Below are 20,796 nucleotides of genomic sequence, written 5' to 3' on the forward strand. Positions count from 1 at the left end.
CGAGACAGCCTATAGGGAGGAGTTACATCACTGGCCCCAGTGTTGAGGATCAGCGTGGCAGATGTGTTGTTACTATGATGTTGAATGCTGAGCTGTAGTCAATTAACAGCATTCTCACATACAGTAGGTGTTCCTTTTGTCCAGGTGGGAAAGGTCAGTGTGGAGAGCGATTGAGATTGTGTCATCTCTGGATCTGTTGGGGCAGTATGTGAATTGGAGTGGGTCCAGGGTTTCCACCATGATGGTCTTGATGTGAGCCCTGCCTTTCAGAGCACGTCATGGCTACAGGCGTTAGTTCTCTGGAGTGATGAATCACACTTCACCATCCGGCAATCCGACGGGCAAATCTGGGTTTGGAGGATGCCAGGAGAACCCTACCTGCCCCAATGCATAGTTCCAACTGTAAAGTTTGTTGGAGGAGGAATATTAGTCTGGGGCTGTTTTTCATGGTTTGGGCTGTGCCTCTTAGTTCCAATGAAGGGAAATCTTAATGCTACAGCATACAATTGTATTCCAAGATGGCGTAGCAGTGCAGACGTGTTTTGTTCGTCCTCTCGTGTACTTTTGTATTTTTTCGTCTTTTTTTGTATATATTTCAATTTTATTCTCAATCTCTTCTCCATTTTAGTTCAATCATACCTTCCGGTAACCTGCCTCACCCAATGTGATACGGAACCGCTATTATTTATAGAAAGAACCACCTAGCCATCAGACGCTAACCAGCTAATTAGCTACAAGCTATTTAGTCATTGTTAGCCACTGCTAGCGGCCTTTACCTTCTGCACAGATACCAGCCCTTTTTGAAATTTAATTTTGATTTTTTTTTTGCCTTCCTAGTACTCGCCAGTTTACCAGTAACGGACTCTCCACTACAACGCCGGATTCCTGCCGTAATCCCTGGACCATTACTCCTGATCTTCACAGCTAGCTAGCACCCACCGAGTTACCCAGTACTGAAGCTATCCCTGAGGCCCACCTCCTGGCCTACTCAGTTGTTCACCCGGACTCCACCCAAACACGGCTAGAACACACCACTCCACCGGATCCTGCCGTAAGCTCTGGACCAGATCACCGCTGCTACCGAGTGGCTATGGTGGCTAATGCCCCTGCCCTGAAACTATCACCGTGAGCCAGGCGCATCTCCCGGCTAGAAAACTAAATTAGTACAACACCTCTTTCGCCATCTGGCTTGGAACCTTTGTCGACACGGCGCCCCGCCACACCACCACGACTGGTCTGCCGACAAACAATCCATCCGCTGTGCCTTCAACCGGCCTCCGTCGGACGTCGGAGCAGACGCTTCTAATAGCCCCGGGCTACTAACTTTAAACGCTGCATCGCCCGCGTGATAGCGTGGTAGCGACTACTCCGCGGCTTCCCTGTTCCTTCTATTGTTGCCGCCTGGACTCTATGATCACTTGGCTACATAGCTGATGCCTGCTGGACTGTCCATTAACCAAGGTACTCCATTCTGTTTATTTTTTGTTTATCTGTCGGCCCCAGCTGCGAACTCAAGCTCTGTGTGTAGTTAACCGACCCTCTCTGCCCAGTCATCGCCATTTTACCTGTTGTTGTTATAGCTGATTAGCTGTTGTTGTCTCACCCATTGTTGTCTTAGCTAGCTCTCCCAATCAACACCTGTGATTACTTTATGCCTTGCTGTATGTCTCTCTCATATGTCAATATGCCTTGTATACTGTTGTTTAGGTTAGTCATCATTGTTTTAGTTTACAATGGAGCCCCTAATTCTACTCATCATACCTCGAACCCCCTCCACTCCCAGCTGTGCCCTGGACACCATTTGTGAATTGATCGCCCCCCATCTAGCTTCAGAGTTCGTTCTGTTATGTGACCTAAACTGTGATATGCTTAACACCCCGGCAATCCTACAATCTAAGCTAGATTACTACAATCTAAACTAGATGCCCTCAATCTCACACAAATCATCAAGGAAACATGGGCACCCTCATAGACATTATCCTGACCAACTTGCCATCCAAATACACCTCCGCTGTTTTCAATCAGGATCTCAGTTATCACTGCCTCATTGCCTGTATCCGACCACCCCTCATCACTGTCAAACGACCACCCCTCATGACTGTCAAACGCTCCCTAAAACACTTCAGCGAACAGGTCTTTCTAGTCGACCTGGCCCGGGTATCCTGGAAGGATATTGACCTCATCCTGTCAGTTGAGGATGCCTGGTCATTCTTTAAAAGTAATTTCCTCACCATCTTAGATAAGCATGCCCCTTTCAAAAAACTAAGAACAGATATAGCCCTTGGTTCACCCTTGGTAATAGGGGTTGCGACAATGGAGGCGGATAGTTTCAGAAATAGAGGGTCCAGATTGTCAAGCCCAGCTGATTTGTACGGGTCCAGTTTTTGCAGCTCTTTCAGAACATCTGCTATCTGGATTTGGGTAAAGGAGAACCTGGAGAGGCTTGTGCGAGTAGCTGCGGGGGGGGGCGGAGCTGTTGGCCGAGGATGGAGTAGCCAGGCGGAAGGCATGGCCAGCCGTTGAGAAATGCTTGTTGAAGTTTTCGATAATCATGGAATTATCGGTGGTGACCGTGTTACCTAGCCTCAGTGCAGTGGGCAGCTGGGAGGAGGTGCTCTTGTTCTCCATGGACTTCACAGTGTCCCAGAACTTTTTGGAGTTGGAGCTACAAGATGCAAATTTCTGCCTGAAGAAGCTGGCCTTAGCTTTCCTGACTGACTGCGTGTATTGGTTCCTGACTTCCCTGAACAGTTGCATATCGCGGGGACTATTCGATGCTATTGCAGTCCACCACAGGATGTTTTTGTGCTGGTAGAGGGCAGTCAGGTCTGGAGTGAACCAAGGGCTATATCTATTCTTAGTTCTGCATTTTTTGAACGGAGCATGCTTATCTAAAATGGTGAGGAAGTTACTTTTAAAGAATGACCAGGCATCCTCAACTGACGGGATGAGGTCAATGTCCTTCCAGGATACCCGGGCCAGGTCGATTAGAAAGGCCTGCTCACAGAAGTGTTTTAGGGAGCGTTTGACAGTGATGAGGGATGGTCGTTTGACTGCGGCTCCGTAGCGGATACAGGCAATGAGGCAGTGATCGCTGAGATCCTGGTTGAAGACAGCGGAGGTGTATTTGGATGGCCAGTTGGTCAGGATAACATCTATGAGGGTGCCCTTGTTTACAGATTTAGGGTTGTACCTGGTGGGTTCCTTGATGATTTTTGTGAGATTGAGGGCATCTAGCTTAGATTGTAGGACTGCCGGGGTGTTAAGCATTTCCCAGTTTAGGTCACCTAACAGAACAAACTCTGAAGCTAGATGGGGGGCGATCAATTCACAAATGGTGTCCAGGGCACAGCTGGGAGCTGAGGGGGGTCGGTAGCAGGCGGCAACAGTGAGAGACTTATTTCTGGCGAGAGTAATTTTTAAAATTAGTAGTTCGAACTGTTTGGGTATGGACCTGGAAAGTATGACATTACTTTGCAGGCTATCTATGCAGTAGACTGTAACTCCTCCCCCTTTGGCGGTTCTATCTTGACGGAAAATGTTATAGTTGGGTATGGAAATCTCCGAATTTTTGGTGGCCTTCCTGAGCCAGGATTCAGACACGGCAAGGACATCAGGGTTAGCAGAGTGTGCTAAAGCAGTGAGTAAAACAAACTTAGGGAGGAGGCTTCTGATGTTGACATGCATGAAACCAAGGCTTTTTAGATCACAGAAGTCAACAAATGAGGGTGCCTGGGGACATGCAGGGCCTGGGTTTACCTCCACATCACCCGCGGAACAGAGGAGGAGTAGTATGAGGGTGCGGCTAAAGGCTATCAAAACTGGTCGCCTAGAGCGTTGGGGACAGAGAGTAAAAGGAGCAGATTTCTGGGCATGGTAGAATATATTCAGGGCATAATGCGCAGACAGGGGTATGGTGGGGTGCGGGTACAGCGGAGGTAAGCCCAGGCACTGGGTGATGATGAGAGAGGTTGTATCTCTGGACATGCTGGTTGTAATGGGTGAGGTCACCGCATGTGTGGGAGGTGGGACAAAGGAGGTATCAGGGGTATGAAGAGTGGAACTAGGGGCTCCATTGTAAACTAAAACAATGATAACTAACCTGACCAACAGTATACAAGGCATATTGACATTTGAGAGAGACATACAGCGAGGCATACAGTAATCACAGGTGTTGAATTGGGAGAGCTAGCTAAACAGTAGGTGAGACAACAACAGCTAATCAGCTAGCACAACAATAGCAGGTAAAATGGCGTTGACTAGGCAGGGAGGGTCGGATTAACTACACACAGAGCCTGGGTGCGGCTGGGGCCGACAGACAAAACATAAACAAGCAGAATGGAGTACCGTGATTAATGGACAGCTATGTAGCCAAGTGATCAGTGTTCAGGGGGCAGCGGTGGATGGGGCAGGGAAGCTAGACTGGCGATATCCAGGTTAAAAAAAAAAACTGGCTGGCTGTGCAGAAGGTAAAGCCGCTAGCAGTGGCTAACAATTACTAAATAGCTTGTAGCTATTAGCTTCTGGAGGTTCTTGAATGTGTTCTAAAAATTAAAAATAATAGCGATTCCGTATCACATTGGGTGAGGCAGGTTACCGGAAGGTATAATCAAATTAAAAATCGAAAAGAGATTGAAAGTAAATATGGGTCCAGTGAGTGGTTGGGATGCGGCGATTCAGACAGTTAGCAGGCCTGTGCTAACAAGCTAACAGTTAGTAGGCCGGGGCTGAGCAAGGTAGCAGTTAGCGGACCGGGGCTAAACAAGCTAGCAGTTAGCAGGCTGAATTAGCAAGCAAGCAGATAGCAAGGGCTAGAAAGTTAGTCTTTGGGGGACGTCGCGATGGGGTGAGTCTGTTTATGCCTCTTCATGCGGTGACATCGATAGACCGGTCGTGGGTCCGGATATTGTAGCCCAGGAGTATGCTTCGGTGGTAGCACAGGAGCTCTGTCCGGGCTAGCTTCAAGCTAAGTGGATGGAAATGCTAGCCAGGAGTAATCATCCGGGGTTGCGGTAAGCTAGTTAGCTAGTTGTGAAGATCCAGCTGAAAATGTTCCGTTTGCGGTGGGAATCCGGTGGGAATCCGGGGATAAAAAAAATAAAAATAATAATAGGTCCGTTATGCTCTGGTTAGAGTCGCGTTGTTCGAACTGGCGAGAGCTTTCCGAGCTAAAGGTTAGCTGATGACCGCTAGCAATGGTATGCTGGTAGTTAGCTGGCTAGCTTCAGTTGAGGGCTTCCGGATCCAAAGTAAATATAAATACTTTAGAAAAAAAAACAGATCCGCGCTACGTTGGGTGAGGCAGGAGAGTATTTCGAAGTTGAGGTTTAGCAAAATGTTTTAAAAGATATGCGAAGAAAAATATGTAAAAAACGATAAATACAAGGGACACGACACGACAAGACGTCCGACTGCTACGCCATCTTGATTATTCTGTGCCATCCGTTTTGTTACCAAATCACCTTATACCACCCACCACTGCGACCTGTATGCTCCAGTCGGCTGGCCCTCACTACATATTCGTCGCCAGACCCACTAGCTCCAGGTCATCTACAAGTCCATGCTAGGTAAAGCGCTTCCTTATCTCAGTTCACTGGTCACGATAACAACACCCACCCGTAGCGAACGTTCCAGCAGGTATATCTCACTGATCAAAGCCAACACCTCATTTGGCCGCCTTTCCTTCCAGTTCTCTGCTGCCAGTGACTGGAACGAATTGCAAAAATCGCTGAAGTTGGAGACTTCTATTTCCCTCACCAACTTTAAACATCAAATATCTGAGCAGCTAACCGATCGCTGCAGTTGTACATAGTCCATCTGTAAATCGCCCACCCAATATGCCTACCTCATCCCCATACTGTTTTTATTTTATTTACTTTTCTGCTCTTTTGCACACCAGTATCTCTACTTACACATCATCATCTGCTCATTTATCACTCCAGTGTTAACCTGCTAATTTGTAATCATTCGCTCCCATGGCATATGTTTTGTCTACCCCCTCATGCCTTTTGCACACACAGTATATAGACATTCTTTTTTCTACTGTGTCATTGATTTGTTTATTGTGTTATTGACTTGTTTATTGTTTACTCCATGTGAAACCCTGTGTTGTTGTCTGTGTCACACTGTTTTGCTTTATCTTGGCCAGGTCGCAGTTGTAAATGAGAACTTGTTATCAACTAGCCTACCTGGTTAAATAAAGGTGTTCTCAACTAGCCTACCTGGTTAAATAAAGGTGTTCTCAACTAGCCTACCTGGTTAAATAAAGGTGTTCTCAACTGGCCTACCTGGTTAAATAAAGGTGTTCTCAATTGGCCTACCTGGTTAAATAAAGGTGAAATAAAATAAATAAATAAACAATGGCATTCTAGATGATTATGTGCTTTCAACTCTGTGGCAACAGTTTGGAGAAGGCCCTTTCCTGTTTCAGCATGACAATGCCCCAGTGCACAAAGTGAGGTCCATACAGAAATGTTTTGTTGAGATTGATATGGGAGAACTTGACTGGCCTGCACAGAGCCCTGACCTTAACCCCATCGGACACCTTCAGGATGAATTCAGAACACTGACTGCGAGCCAGGCCCAACATCAGTGCCCAACCTCACTAATGCTCTTGTGGATGAATGGAAGCAATGTTCCATCATCTAGTGGAAAGCCTCCCCAGAAGAGTGGAGGCTGTTATAGCAGAAATGTTCCAACATCTAGTGGAAAGCCTCCCCAGAAGAGTGGAGGCTGTTATAGCAGCAATGTTCCATCATCTAGTGGAAAGCCTTCCCAGAAGAGTGGAGGCTGTTATTGCAGCAAAGGGGGACCAACTCCATATTAATGCCCGTGATTTTGGAATGAGATGTTCGGTGAGCAGGTGTCCACATACTTTTGGCCATGGAGTGTGTACTGAGTATACCAAACATTAGGAACACCTTCCAAATACCGAGTTTCACCTGGTCTGTCTATGTCATGGAAAGAACAGGTGTTCCTAATGTTTTGTAAACTCAGTGCATGACTCTATTATGCATGGGAATATTTTGGAACTGATTTCCAAAATGTAAATTATTTGGATCTGATATGCTGGTGTTATATTTTTACTGTCTTTGAAGGGGGGAAAATAAATGGATCTAAATCTAAACATTTGTTCTGCCCTTTTCTGGTCCTTCCTACGTAAGACAGGGCACAACACACTGCAGGCCTATGAAGGGCATTATCTGGGAAGTAGAGTGCTCTCCACCTAGCTTAATGGCTATTAATCCATAGCATCAAGTGGGGTTACTAAAAGCAGCTAGCTAGCGGTGTTGGCAGTGAGTTCCAGGCTGATTTTACTTCAGGACATGACAGGAGGATTCTGTCCCAAATAGTAGTGCAGGGCTCTGGTCCAAAGTAGTGCACTATGTAGGGAATAGGGTGCACTATGTAGGGAATAGGGTGCATTATGTAGGGAATAGGGTGCAGTATGTATGGAATAGGATGCACTATGTAGGAAATAGGGTGCACTATGTAGGGAATAGGGTGCAGTATGTAGGGAATAGGATGCACTATGTAGAGAATAGGGTGCAGTATGTATGGAATAGGATGCACTATGTAGAGAATAGGGTGCACTATGTAGGGAATAGGGTGCAATATGTAGGGAATAGGATGCACTATGTAGGGAATAGGGTGCACTATGTAGAGAATAGGGTGCAGTATGTATGGAATATGATGCACTATGTAGGGAATAGGGTGCAGTATGTAGGGAATAGGATGCACTATGTAGAGAATAGGGTGCAGTCTGTAGGGAATAGGATGCACTATGTAGAGAATAGGGTGCAGTATGTGTGGAATAGGGTTAACCATGTAGGGAACAGGGTGTCATTTGGGACGCTAGGGGAAGAGCAGAAATGTTGTCCTGTCCCAACACAGAAAAACACAAAGAGGAAAATAACTGGATGAATAAGGTAAAACTAAAGATCAAACTCACTGCTGAGGCCTATGAATTCAAGGCTTTGAAAAATACGGAAAAGATGATGATGAGCCACATGCTGGAAACACAGAGACCTTTGTTAGGGAATATGTGGAGAGAAAAACAGCCTCCCCTTAGTACCACTAACAGACTGTCATGATACCACCATCCTCCCCTTAGTACCACTAACAGACTGACATGATACCACCATCCTCCCCTTAGTACCACTAACAGACTTACATGATACCACCAGCCTCCCCTTAGTACCACTAACAGACTGACATGATACCACCAGCCTCCCCTTAGTACCACTAACAGACTGACATGATACCACCAGCCTCCCCTTAGTACCACTAACAGACTGACATGATACCACCAGCCTCCCCTTAGTACCACTAACAGACTGACATGATACCACCAGCCTCCCCTTAGTACCACTAACAGATTGACGATCACTGTGTGGTTCTGGTAATAATTTGATGATTTTGCAGTTTTATAATGTCACCTTAATCAGTCATCTGGAAGCACAGTTCCCATCCGTCAAGCCCACGGTAACAACAACATCAGCATCCCTCTCCTCTCCTCTCCTCTCCTCTCCTCTCCTCTCCTCTCCTCTCCTCTCCTCCCTTGCATCACAGTGAGCATCCTATGAGACATTGGTGACATCAAGGTGCTCTGAGTGCCCATCCGACGGAAAGATGAAATACTGTTGTAATTTGTCCTGGGTGTGTGTCTGCATGTCATTGGAATGGAGTCCTAACTATCAATGAGGATTGATACAGGAGGACTTGTTTATACTGATCAGCCTGGCAGCAGCTACTCTTCATGAGGTCCAGCAATATTAAGGATATTAAAAAACATGACAATACAGTTACATATTTCACAACACACTGTCCTCTACATACATACATACACAGTATGTCCTGGTAGAGTCCTCTACATACATACATACACAGTATGTCCTGGTAGAGTCCTCCACATACATACACAGTATGTCCCGGTAGAGTCCTCTACATACATACATACATACACAGTATGTCCTGGTAGAGTCCTCCACATACATACACAGTATGTCCTGGTAGAGTCCCCTACATACATACATACACAGTATGTCCTGGTAGAGTCCTCTACATACATACACAGTATGTCCTGGTAGAGTCCTCCACATACATACCCAGTATGTCCTGGTAGAGTCCTCTACATACATACATACCCAGTATGTCCTGGTAGAGTCCTCTACATACATACATACATACATACATACATACATACATACATACATACATACATACATACACAGTATGTCCCGGTAGAGTCCTCTACATACATACATACACAGTATGTCCTGGTAGAGTCCTCTGCATAGATACACAGTATGTCCTGGTAGAGTCCTCTACATACATACACAGTATGTCCTGGTAGAGTCCTCTACATACATACATACACAGTATGTCCTGGTAGAGTCCTCTACATACATACACAGTATGTCCTGGTAGAGTCCTCTACATACATACATACACAGTATGTCCTGGTAGAGTCCTCTACATACATATACAGTATGTCCTGGTAGAGACCTCTACATACATACACAGTATGTCCTGGTAGAGTCCTCTACATACATACACAGTATGTCCTGGTAGAGTCCTCTACATACATACACACACAGTATGTCCTGGTAGAGTCCTCTACATGCATACACAGTATGTCCTGGTAGAGTCCTCTACATACATACACAGTATGTCCTGGTAGAGTCCTCTACATGCATACATACACAGGATGTCCTGGTAGAGTCCTCTACATACATACACACACACACACACACACACACACACACACACACACACAGTATGTCCTGGTAGAGTATGTTAGAAAGTAGCTGGGTATAAAATCTGACTATGCTGCACAGCATTAGGGCATTGGGGACATTTGGGTTTATTATGGATCCCCATTAGCTGCTGCCAAACCAGCAGCTACTCTTCCTGGGGTCCAGCAAAATTATACAATTAAACCATTTTAAAAACATTAGAATACATTCACAACATATTTCACAACATATTATGTGTGTGCCCTCAGGCCCCTACGCCAACACTACCACATATCTACAGCACAAAATCCTTGTTTACGTGTGTGTATAGTGCGTATGTTATCATGTGTGTGTATGCATGTGTCTGTGCCTATGTTTGTGTTGCTTCACAGTCCCCGCTGTTCCACAAGGTGTATTTTTATCTGTTTTTTGGCAGACATGGCTTCTCGAACATGTGAACTTTCATTTGCCTTAATATCAAACTTGTTTGCCATCTGTAAATACAAATACAATGGTTAAATTTCGAGCTTACTTGGTTTAGCCACAGCAAAGAGGAGCAACCTTCCCACTAGCCATGATTGGCTGAGATAATGAGTGGGCTGGACATGCCGAGAGATGAGTTTGGATTGGTCTACCATATAGCACGCGTCTGTCTATTGGAGCTGGTTAGTATGGTTAGGTAATTGTGTCAAACGCAGCTTTTAAAAATTATTTATCCCGCAGTAAAACTGCATAAACCTAACGTCAAGTTAAAGTGTACTAGTAGCTAGCTGGCTCACTAGCTAACGTTATGTGTATGATCTCCACTTTCTGGACGACCGAGTTTTGAAATCAGTGGAATTTGAGATTGATAGCTAAGGAGATGGAGACAACACCTGTCTGGATTACATTGTCAAACTGATGGCAACCATGCACAGCATCAGACAGGAGAAGTGTCCAACCATGATGTATACTGGTAAAATAGTCTACCTAGCTAAATGTTCAGAAATTACACATTTCTAATTTTGACAGAAAGTGGTTTCATTTCCAGTGTACTGTTAGCTAGCTAACGTTAGCTGGCTTGGTAGTTGTGATTATGGTCCATTGTTTAGCTAGCCACATGTCTTAACCAAAGACTCCATGCAAGTATCCATTTCAATAGAATGTCACTGCAACTGTTGATAGACGTACTAGCTGGTAAATTCGCTCTGGCTACCTACTCTGATTTCAGATCACAGGTAAGATAGTCTAGCTAGCCACATTTTCAGATATTACACATTTCTAAATTTGACAGAAAGTGGTTTCATTTCAAGTGTACTAGTTAGCTAGCTAGCTGGCTGGCTCACTAGCTAACGTTATGTGTATGATCTATTCTTCATATCTCTGACACATTTGCTTGACTAGTTAAAGCCATAGAATCTGCAGATTCATGCAGGGTAGTAACATCATGAGTTGGGATTATGGTTTATTTTTTAGCTAGCTAGCAGGACACCACTAATCTAAAGTTATTTTAACTCTAGAACACAGGACACCACTAATCTAAGGTCCTTTCAACTCCAGAACACAGGACAACACTAATATAAGGTCCTTTCAACTCCAGAACACAGGACAACACTAATCTAAGGTTCTTTCAACTCCAGAACACAGGACACCACTAATCTCTAAGGTCATTTCAACTCCAGAACACAGGACACCACTAATATAAGGTTCTTTCAACTCCAGAACACAGGACACCACTCATCTAAGGTTCGTTCAACTCCAGAACACAGGACACCACTCAGCTAAGGTTCTTTCATGCTACCTGCTGCTCCCCCTGCAGCCCTCCCTACCACCCCATGCTACCTGCTGCTCCCCCTGTCACCCTTCCTGCCATCCCATGCTACCTGCTGACATCCCTGCCACCCCATGCTACCTGCTGCTCCCCCTGCAGCCCTCCCTGCCACCCCATGCTACCTGCTGCTCCCCCTGCAGCCCTCCTTGCCACCCTCCCTGCCACCCCATGCTACCTGCTGCCCTCCCTGCCACCCCATGCTACCTGCTGCTCCCCCTGCAGCCCTCCCTACCACCCCATGCTACCTGCTGCTCCCCCTGCAGCCCTCCCTACCACCCCATGCTACCTGCTGCCCTCCCTGCCACCCCATGCTACCTGCAGTCCTCCCTGCCACCCCATGCTACCTGCTGCTCCCCCTGCAGCCCTCCCTACCACACCATGCTACCTGCTGCTCCCCCTGCCACCCCATGCTACGTGCTGCTCCCCCTGCAGCCCTCCCTGCCACCCCATGCTACCTGCTGCTCCCCCTGCAGCCCTCCCTGCCACCCCATGCTACCTCCCGCTCCCCCTGCAGTCCTCCCTGCCACATCATGCTACCTGCTGCCCTCCCTGCCACCCCATGCTACCTGCTGCCCTCCCTGCCACCCCATGCTACCTGCTGCTCCCCCTGCCACCCTCCCTGCCATCCCATGCTACCTGCAGACATCCCTGCCACCCCATGCTACCTGCTGCTCCCCCTGCAGCCCTCCCTGCCACCCCATGCTACCTGCTGCTCCCCCTGCAGCCCTCCTTGCCACCCTCCCTGCCACCCCATGCTACCTGCAGCCCTCCCTGCCACCCCATGCTACCTGCTACTCCCCCTGCAGCTCTCCCTGCCGCCCCATGCTACCTGCTGCTCCCCCTGCAGCCCTCCCTGCCACCCCATGCTACCTGCTGCTCCCCCTGCAGCCCTCCCTGCCACCCCATGCTACCTGCTGCTCCCCCTGCAGCCCTCCCTGCCACCCCATGCTACCTGCTGCCCTCCCTACCACACCATGCTACCTGCTGCTCCCCCTGCCACCCCATGCTACGTGCTGCTCCCCCTGCAGCCCTCACTGCCACCACATGCTACCTGCTGCTCCCCCAGCAGCCCTCCCTGCCACCCCATGCTACCTCCCGCTCCCCCTGCAGTCCTCCCTGCCACATCATGCTACCTGCTGCCCTCCCTGCCACCCCATGCTACCTGCTGCCCTCCCTGCCACCCCATGCTACCTGCTGCTCCCCCTGCCACCCTCCCTGCCATCCCATGCTACCTGCAGACATCCCTGCCACCCCATGCTACCTGCTGCTCCCCCTGCAGCCCTCCCTGCCACCCCATGCTACCTGCTGCTCCCCCTGCAGCCCTCCTTGCCACCCTCCCTGCCACCCCATGCTACCTGCAGCCCTCCCTGCCACCCCATGCTACCTGCTACTCCCCCTGCAGCTCTCCCTGCCGCCCCATGCTACCTGCTGCCCTCCCTGCCACCCCATGCTACCTGCTGCTCCCCCTGCCACCCTCCCTGCCATCCCATGCTACCTGCAGACATCCCTGCCACCCCATGCTACCTGCTACTCCCCCTGCAGCTCTCCCTGCCGCCCCATGCTACCTGCTGACATCCCTGCCACCCCATGCTACCTGCTGCTCCCCCTGCAGCCCTCCCTGCCACCCCATGCTACCTGCTGCTCCCCCTGCAGCCCTCCTTGCCACCCTCCCTGCCACCCCATGCTACCTGCAGCCCTCCCTGCCACCCCATGCTACCTGCTACTCCCCCTGCAGCTCTCCCTGCCGCCCCATGCTACCTGCTGCCCTCCCTGCCACCCCATGCTACCTGCTGCTCCCCCTGCCACCCTCCCTGCCATCCCATGCTACCTGCAGACATCCCTGCCACCCCATGCTACCTGCTGCTCCCCCTGCAGCCCTCCCTGCCACCCCATGCTACCTGCTGCTCCCCCTGCAGCCCTCCTTGCCACCCTCCCTGCCACCCCATGCTACCTGCAGCCCTCCCTGCCACCCCATGCTACCTGCTACTCCCCCTGCAGCTCTCCCTGCCGCCCCATGCTACCTGCTGCTCCCCCTGCAGCCCTCCCTGCCACCCCATGCTACCTGCTGCTCCCCCTGCAGCCCTCCCTGCCACCCCATGCTACCTGCTGCTCCCCCTGCAGCCCTCCCTGCCACCCCATGCTACCTGCTGCTCCCCCTGCAGCCCTCCCTGCCACCCCATGCTACCTGCTGCCCTCCCTGCCACCCCATGCTACCTGCTGCTCCCCTGCAGCTCTCCCTGCCACCCCACGCTACCTGCTGCTCCCCCTGCAGCCCTCCCTTCCACCCCATGCTACCTGCAGCCTTCCCTGCCACCCCATGCTACCTGCAGCCCTCCCTGCCACCCCATGCTACCTGCTGCCACCCCATGCTACCTGCTGCCCTCCCTGCCACCCCATGCTACATGCAGCCCTCCCTGCAACCCATGCTACCTGCTGCTCCCCTGCAGCTCTCTCTGCCACCCCATGCTACCTGCTGCTCCCCCTGCAGCCCTCCCTGCCACCCCATGCTACCTGCTGCTCCCCCTGCAGCCCTCCCTGCCACCCCATGCTACCTGCGGTCCTCCCTTCCACCCCATGCTACCTGCTGCCCTCCCTGCCACCCCATGCTACCTGCTGCCCTCCCTGCCACCCCATGCTACCTGCTGCTCCCCCTGCAGCCCTCCCTACCACCCCATGCTACCTGCTGCTCCCCCTGCAGCCCTCCCTACCACCCCATGCTACCTGCTGCCCTCCCTGCCACCCCATGCTACCTGCAGTCCTCCCTGCCACCCCATGCTACCTGCTGCTCCCCCTGCAGCCCTCCCTACCACACCATGCTACCTGCTGCTCCCCCTGCCACCCCATGCTACGTGCTGCTCCCCCTGCAGCCCTCCCTGCCACCCCATGCTACCTGCTGCTCCCCCTGCAGCCCTCCCTGCCACCCCATGCTACCTCCCGCTCCCCCTGCAGTCCTCCCTGCCACATCATGCTACCTGCTGCCCTCCCTGCCACCCCATGCTACCTGCTGCCCTCCCTGCCACCCCATGCTACCTGCTGCTCCCCTGCCACCCTCCCTGCCATCCCATGCTACCTGCAGACATCCCTGCCACCCCATGCTACCTGCTGCTCCCCCTGCAGCCCTCCCTGCCACCCCATGCTACCTGCTGCTCCCCCTGCAGCCCTCCTTGCCACCCTCCCTGCCACCCCATGCTACCTGCAGCCCTCCCTGCCACCCCATGCTACCTGCTACTCCCCCTGCAGCTCTCCCTGCCGCCCCATGCTACCTGCTGCTCCCCCTGCAGCCCTCCCTGCCACCCCATGCTACCTGCTGCTCCCCCTGCAGCTCTCCCTGCCGCCCCATGCTACCTGCTGCTCCCCCTGCAGCCCTCCCTGCCACCCCATGCTACCTGCTGCTCCCCCTGCAGCCCTCCCTGCCACCCCATGCTACCTGCTGCTCCCCCTGCAGCCCTCCCTGCCACCCCATGCTACCTGCTGCTCCCCCTGCAGCCCTCCCTGCCACCCCATGCTACCTGCTGCCCTCCCTGCCACCCCATGCTACCTGCTGCTCCCCTGCAGCTCTCCCTGCCACCCCACGCTACCTGCTGCTCCCCCTGCAGCCCTCCCTTCCACCCCATGCTACCTGCAGCCTTCCCTGCCACCCCATGCTACCTGCAGCCCTCCCTGCCACCCCATGCTACCTGCTGCCACCCCATGCTACCTGCTGCCCTCCCTGCCACCCCATGCTACATGCAGCCCTCCCTGCAACCCATGCTACCTGCTGCTCCCCTGCAGCTCTCTCTGCCACCCCATGCTACCTGCTGCTCCCCCTGCAGCCCTCCCTGCCACCCCATGCTACCTGCTGCTCCCCCTGCAGCCCTCCCTGCCACCCCATGCTACCTGCGGTCCTCCCTTCCACCCCATGCTACCTGCTGCCCTCCCTGCCACCCCATGCTACCTGCTGCCCTCCCTGCCACCCCATGCTACCTGCTGCTCCCCCTGCAGCCCTCCCTACCACCCCATGCTACCTGCTGCTCCCCCTGCAGCCCTCCCTACCACCCCATGCTACCTGCTGCCCTCCCTGCCACCCCATGCTACCTGCAGTCCTCCCTGCCACCCCATGCTACCTGCTGCTCCCCCTGCAGCCCTCCCTACCACACCATGCTACCTGCTGCTCCCCCTGCCACCCCATGCTACGTGCTGCTCCCCCTGCAGCCCTCCCTGCCACCCCATGCTACCTGCTGCTCCCCCTGCAGCCCTCCCTGCCACCCCATGCTACCTCCCGCTCCCCCTGCAGTCCTCCCTGCCACATCATGCTACCTGCTGCCCTCCCTGCCACCCCATGCTACCTGCTGCCCTCCCTGCCACCCCATGCTACCTGCTGCTCCCCTGCCACCCTCCCTGCCATCCCATGCTACCTGCAGACATCCCTGCCACCCCATGCTACCTGCTGCTCCCCCTGCAGCCCTCCCTGCCACCCCATGCTACCTGCTGCTCCCCCTGCAGCCCTCCTTGCCACCCTCCCTGCCACCCCATGCTACCTGCAGCCCTCCCTGCCACCCCATGCTACCTGCTACTCCCCCTGCAGCTCTCCCTGCCGCCCCATGCTACCTGCTGCTCCCCCTGCAGCCCTCCCTGCCACCCCATGCTACCTGCTGCTCCCCCTGCAGCCCTCCCTGCCACCCCATGCTACCTGCTGCCCTCCCTGCCACCCCATGCTACCTGCTGCTCCCCTGCAGCTCTCCCTGCCACCCCACGCTACCTGCTGCTCCCCCTGCAGCCCTCCCTTCCACCCCATGCTACCTGCAGCCCTCCCTGCCACCCCATGCTACCTGCAGCCCTCCCTGCCACCCCATGCTACCTGCTGCCACCCCATGCTACCTGCTGCCCTCCCTGCCACCCCATGCTACATGCAGCCCTCCCTGCAACCCATGCTACCTGCTGCTCCCCTGCAGCTCTCTCTGCCACCCCATGCTACCTGCTGCTCCCCCTGCAGCCCTCCCTGCCACCCCATGCTACCTGCTGCTCCCCCTGCAGCCCTCCCTGCCACCCCATGCTACCTGCGGTCCTCCCTTCCACCCCATGCTACCTGCTGCCCTCCCTGCCACCCCATGCTACCTGCTGCTCCCCCTGCAGCCCTCCCTGCCACCCCATGCTATGCGAGAGGTTGCTGTCTTCGGCTTCCACGGCTAGTGACATGCAACCATCGTTGATTGCCTTGCTCCTCTTGCTGTGCTCCTTCCACTCCGCTATCAGAAGGGGGAGCTCCGGGTAACACCGGCCAGTCGGTTAACAACAAACGACAAGGCGGAGATGCATCCAACAAGCGCGAACACCGTCCAGCCACCAGCGTAAAAAATTTGAACATTCCACTCTGCGTTTTCCCCAGTTTCTTACGTAGGCTGGCGACCTGCGTGATTAAGAAAGACACATTGAGCCTATAATCCTCGGCAAGTAAACCATTGCTGCATTGTAACTGAGTGATCCTGTTTGTCCCGAAACAAAGCGTAGTAGATACATGGAACCGTTCATGTATTTCTCCAGACAGAGAGGGAACCTTTCATGCATTTCTCCAGACAGAGAGGGAACCGTTCATGTATTTCTCCAGACAGAGAGGGAACCGTTCATGCATTTCTCCAGACAGAGAGGGCTCCATTGCAAAAAATAATCTGGTATCAACTTCATTAGCTTGATGGCTAGCAGCTTAGCATCTCTGTCAAGCAGGCTTCAACCTGTCTGTTAAGCGGGATTCCGGCACAAGAAATAGCAGTCCTAGCTGTTAAAAGCTTTGTCTTAATCAATAATAACAAACCAAGTTTTATCCAGAATACAATGTTCAGCTGCACACTAAGCACATTGATACAGGAAGGCTTGTTTATACTGATCCCCAGTCAGACTGAATCTAGTGTCCCCAGAAGAGGATGTGATGTCATTGATACAGGAAGACTTGTTTATACTGATCCCCTGTCAGACTGAATCAAGTGTCCTCATGTCTCTGGTAGTGGACCTGATGAGGTGATCGAAGACATGACAGGTCTTGTAGCCAATGAGAGATGGGGAACAGATGTGGGGGTTTTCTCTCCATGCTCTACTATGGCTAAAGGACTAGGCATTATGTGGACTACTAGGAATCATCATACCTTTTCTAGTTGTGATTTACAAATTAGATTCCATGTCATTTGTGAAACAAACAGCATTTACAGAATGTCCTGTAATACTCATTCTAAAACTACAACAGAAAAGTAGGTGAGCAGGTGAATATTAGCAGGTTGACATGTCCTTATCTTCTCCAGATGCACTGGTACATCTGGGACACTGCAGAAACCATGTGTTTGTTCCAGCTGTGGTAAATCTGGGACAGGATGGAGTTGACCACTGCAGCTCTGGTCAAACGTAGTGCACTATGCAGGGAATAGGGTGCCATTTGGGACACAGCCAGGGTCTAACCAAGCAGGAAGCAGCCGTGGTCGTGCTGTCTGGAGGCCAGGCAGAGACAGAAGGGGATAGCTCCCTGATGGAGCTCTAGTACCAAGACTGACTCACCCTCCAGAAGTGTGATCAAATAGACTGACTCACCAGAGGTTGTATGTATTGGTCATTGTATTGTAGAAAACTCTCTGACTGTGCCAAGTCTCCAGTTACAGGTCCCACCTCTGATCTCTCATGGGACCTCTGACCCTGCCCTTCTTGGCCCTCGGCCAATTACAAGATTATGGCCGGGCCCAGTATATAAGAAAGGAGAGCTGGCCAAGGCCGGGTTCAGATGTCAGTCTCATTTTACTTTATCCATGGACTCTCCCCCACCCCCCAACAACTGGACTATAAATTCTGAACCATCGCTGTGGTGTGAATGAGGAGGAAGTTTACACCTCTTCACCAACCAGCTTCCTAACGGCTGTTAAGTGTAATTAGCTGGCAAATCGTTTTCACAGTGGTTATTACATGGCTATTACTTTTAAACTCCTTCGATTTTATTCTTCTACAATTCAATGGTCAAGTGTTTCTATTGTTTTGTGTGTAGAGCCTTCTGGTAATAGTTTCTCATCACTTCTGTTTACTGAGCCACAGGGCCGGTGTCAGAACCAATCAGAGCCACAGGGCCGGTGCCAGAACCAATCAGAGCCACAGGGCCAGAACGAATCAGTTCAGAACACCATTCAGTCAACTACACACTATAAAGTTGTATGTGTCTGAGACAATAAAGGAGGGATCATCAACTAGATTCAGACAACAACAACAAGTTAGCGGATGGTCGGTGGGCCGGAACACCGCAAGAAGCCCAAACAGACATAACGGTTGACTAAAAAATAATAACTTCAAACCTTGATTTAACTAGGCAAGTCAGTTAAGAACAAATGCTTATTTTCAATGACGTCCTAGGAACAGTGGGTTAACTGCCTGTTCAGGGGCAGAACAACAGATTTGTACCTTGTCAGCTCTGGGATTTGAACTTGCAACCTTTCGGTTACTAGTCCAACTCTGTAACCACTAGGCTACCCTGCCGCCCCAATATGATTACTTTGTGTTTCTGTATTATGGGTAGGAATACTTGGGAACAGATTTCTTAAATTAAAATCACTTGGAGCTGATTTCCTGGTATTGTTTTACAGTCTTTTATGTCCAACAATGAAAATTCCACACACCAAAGAAATATCGATATATATCTTTTTTTGCTCAGAAGACCTGGGGGGCCACATTGGCGCGCGGGCCGTCAGTTGGGGAACACTGTAATAAAGGGTTATTATTAATCTTGAGTCTGTGTCCTGTCTGTCATTATGCCTCCAACCGGGTACCCAGAGCCATCCTCCCTTATCTTAACCTATTTTTCAAGTATTTTAAATAACTCAAATACTTGTAGCTTTTTCTTGAACTTGCCAATGGATCAGATGGGAAGGGTTTAGGCCTCTCGGATTATCCGACGTTGTTTCATAGTGCCAGGCAAGCTCAATAAAGATCACACCTTGTTCTATAGTGCCAGGCAAGATCAATAAAGCACACACTTTGTTCCATAGTGCCAGGCAAGCTCAATAAAGCACACACTTTGTTCCATAGTGCCAGGCAAGCTCAATAAAGCACACACTTTGTTCCATAGTGCCAAGCAAGCTCAAAAAAGAACACTTTGTTCCATGGTGCCAGGCAAGCTCAAAAAAGAACACTTTGTTCCATAGTGCCAGGCAAGCTCAATAAAGCACACACTTTGTTCCATAGTGCCAGGCAAGCTCAATAAAGCATACACTTTGTTCCATAGTGCCAAGCAAGCTCAAAAAAGAACACTTTGTTCCATGGTGCCAGGCAAGCTCAAAAAATACCACTTTGTTCCATAGTGCCAGGCAAGCTCAATAAAGCACACACTTTGTTCCATAGTGCCAGGCAAGCTCAATAAAGCACACACTTTGTTCCATAGTGCCAAGCAAGCTCAATAAAGCACACACTTTGTTCCATAGTGCCAGGCAAGCTCAATAAAGCACACACTTTGTTCCATAGTGCCAGGCAAGCTCAATAAAGCACACACTTTGTTCCATAGTGCCAAGCAAGCTCAAAAAAGAACACTTTGTTCCATGGTGCCAGGCAAGCTCAAAAAAGAACACTTTGTTCCATGGTGCCAGGCAAGCTCAATAAAGCACAGCAAAAGTGTCTAAATGATTTAGAATACTATTTGAAAAGTAGCAGCCTGAAATGCATCAGATGTTGGTGGATGTAAATGTGCCCTCCTCCAGTCGGTCCCATATCACACGGGGCACAACAACACTGCAGGCCTTGGCTGGGCATTAGCTGGGAAGTAGAGTAGACTATTAGCCAGGACTGATTGACTGACTGACTGACCTTGGCTCCTGTATTCCTCCTGAGAGCTGAGCAGACTGAGGGTAGACAGGTGATGGTTGGAGAACGATGCCGGCCAGTCAGGAGTCACCAGCCCTCTGCCGTGGTCATGTCGGTGTTGAGGCCGGGGCCACGAACTGAGCAGCGATGAGGAGATGTCTGGTTTCCTTCTCAACACTGCTGCGTACGACACTGGCCGTACTGCAACAGCAAAGTCTGCAAAAAATGGGAAGGAAAACGAACTGAGCTCAAATTAAATGGCATATTCACCTAATAATGTGCAGCAATTCAAATGTTCTACAGAATCTCATAACAATATGTTTAGATACTGCAGAATAACAGCTATCCCCACTGTGAATTAGATAATGTATAATAACAGCTATCCCCACTGTGAATTAGATAATGTATAATAACAGCTATCCCCACTGTGAATTAGATAATGTATAATAACAG

General features: G+C 50.9%; 1 protein-coding gene across 1 annotated transcript in view; it reads right to left on the bottom strand.

Annotated features, from left to right (window-relative positions):
* LOC139385502 (contactin-5-like) overlaps positions 1 to 20,796 on the bottom strand; it is a 535,984-nt gene that overhangs the window by 338,239 nt on the left and 176,949 nt on the right. Inside the window, exon 3 of the mRNA XM_071130610.1 lies at positions 20,347 to 20,559. Coding sequence (XP_070986711.1) covers positions 20,347 to 20,559 — 213 coding nt within the window. The remainder of the gene's footprint in view (positions 1 to 20,346; positions 20,560 to 20,796) is intronic.

This window comes from Oncorhynchus clarkii, chromosome 27 (genome assembly GCF_045791955.1).
Source record: "Oncorhynchus clarkii lewisi isolate Uvic-CL-2024 chromosome 27, UVic_Ocla_1.0, whole genome shotgun sequence".
In the NCBI taxonomy this organism is placed as follows: domain Eukaryota; kingdom Metazoa; phylum Chordata; class Actinopteri; order Salmoniformes; family Salmonidae; genus Oncorhynchus; species Oncorhynchus clarkii.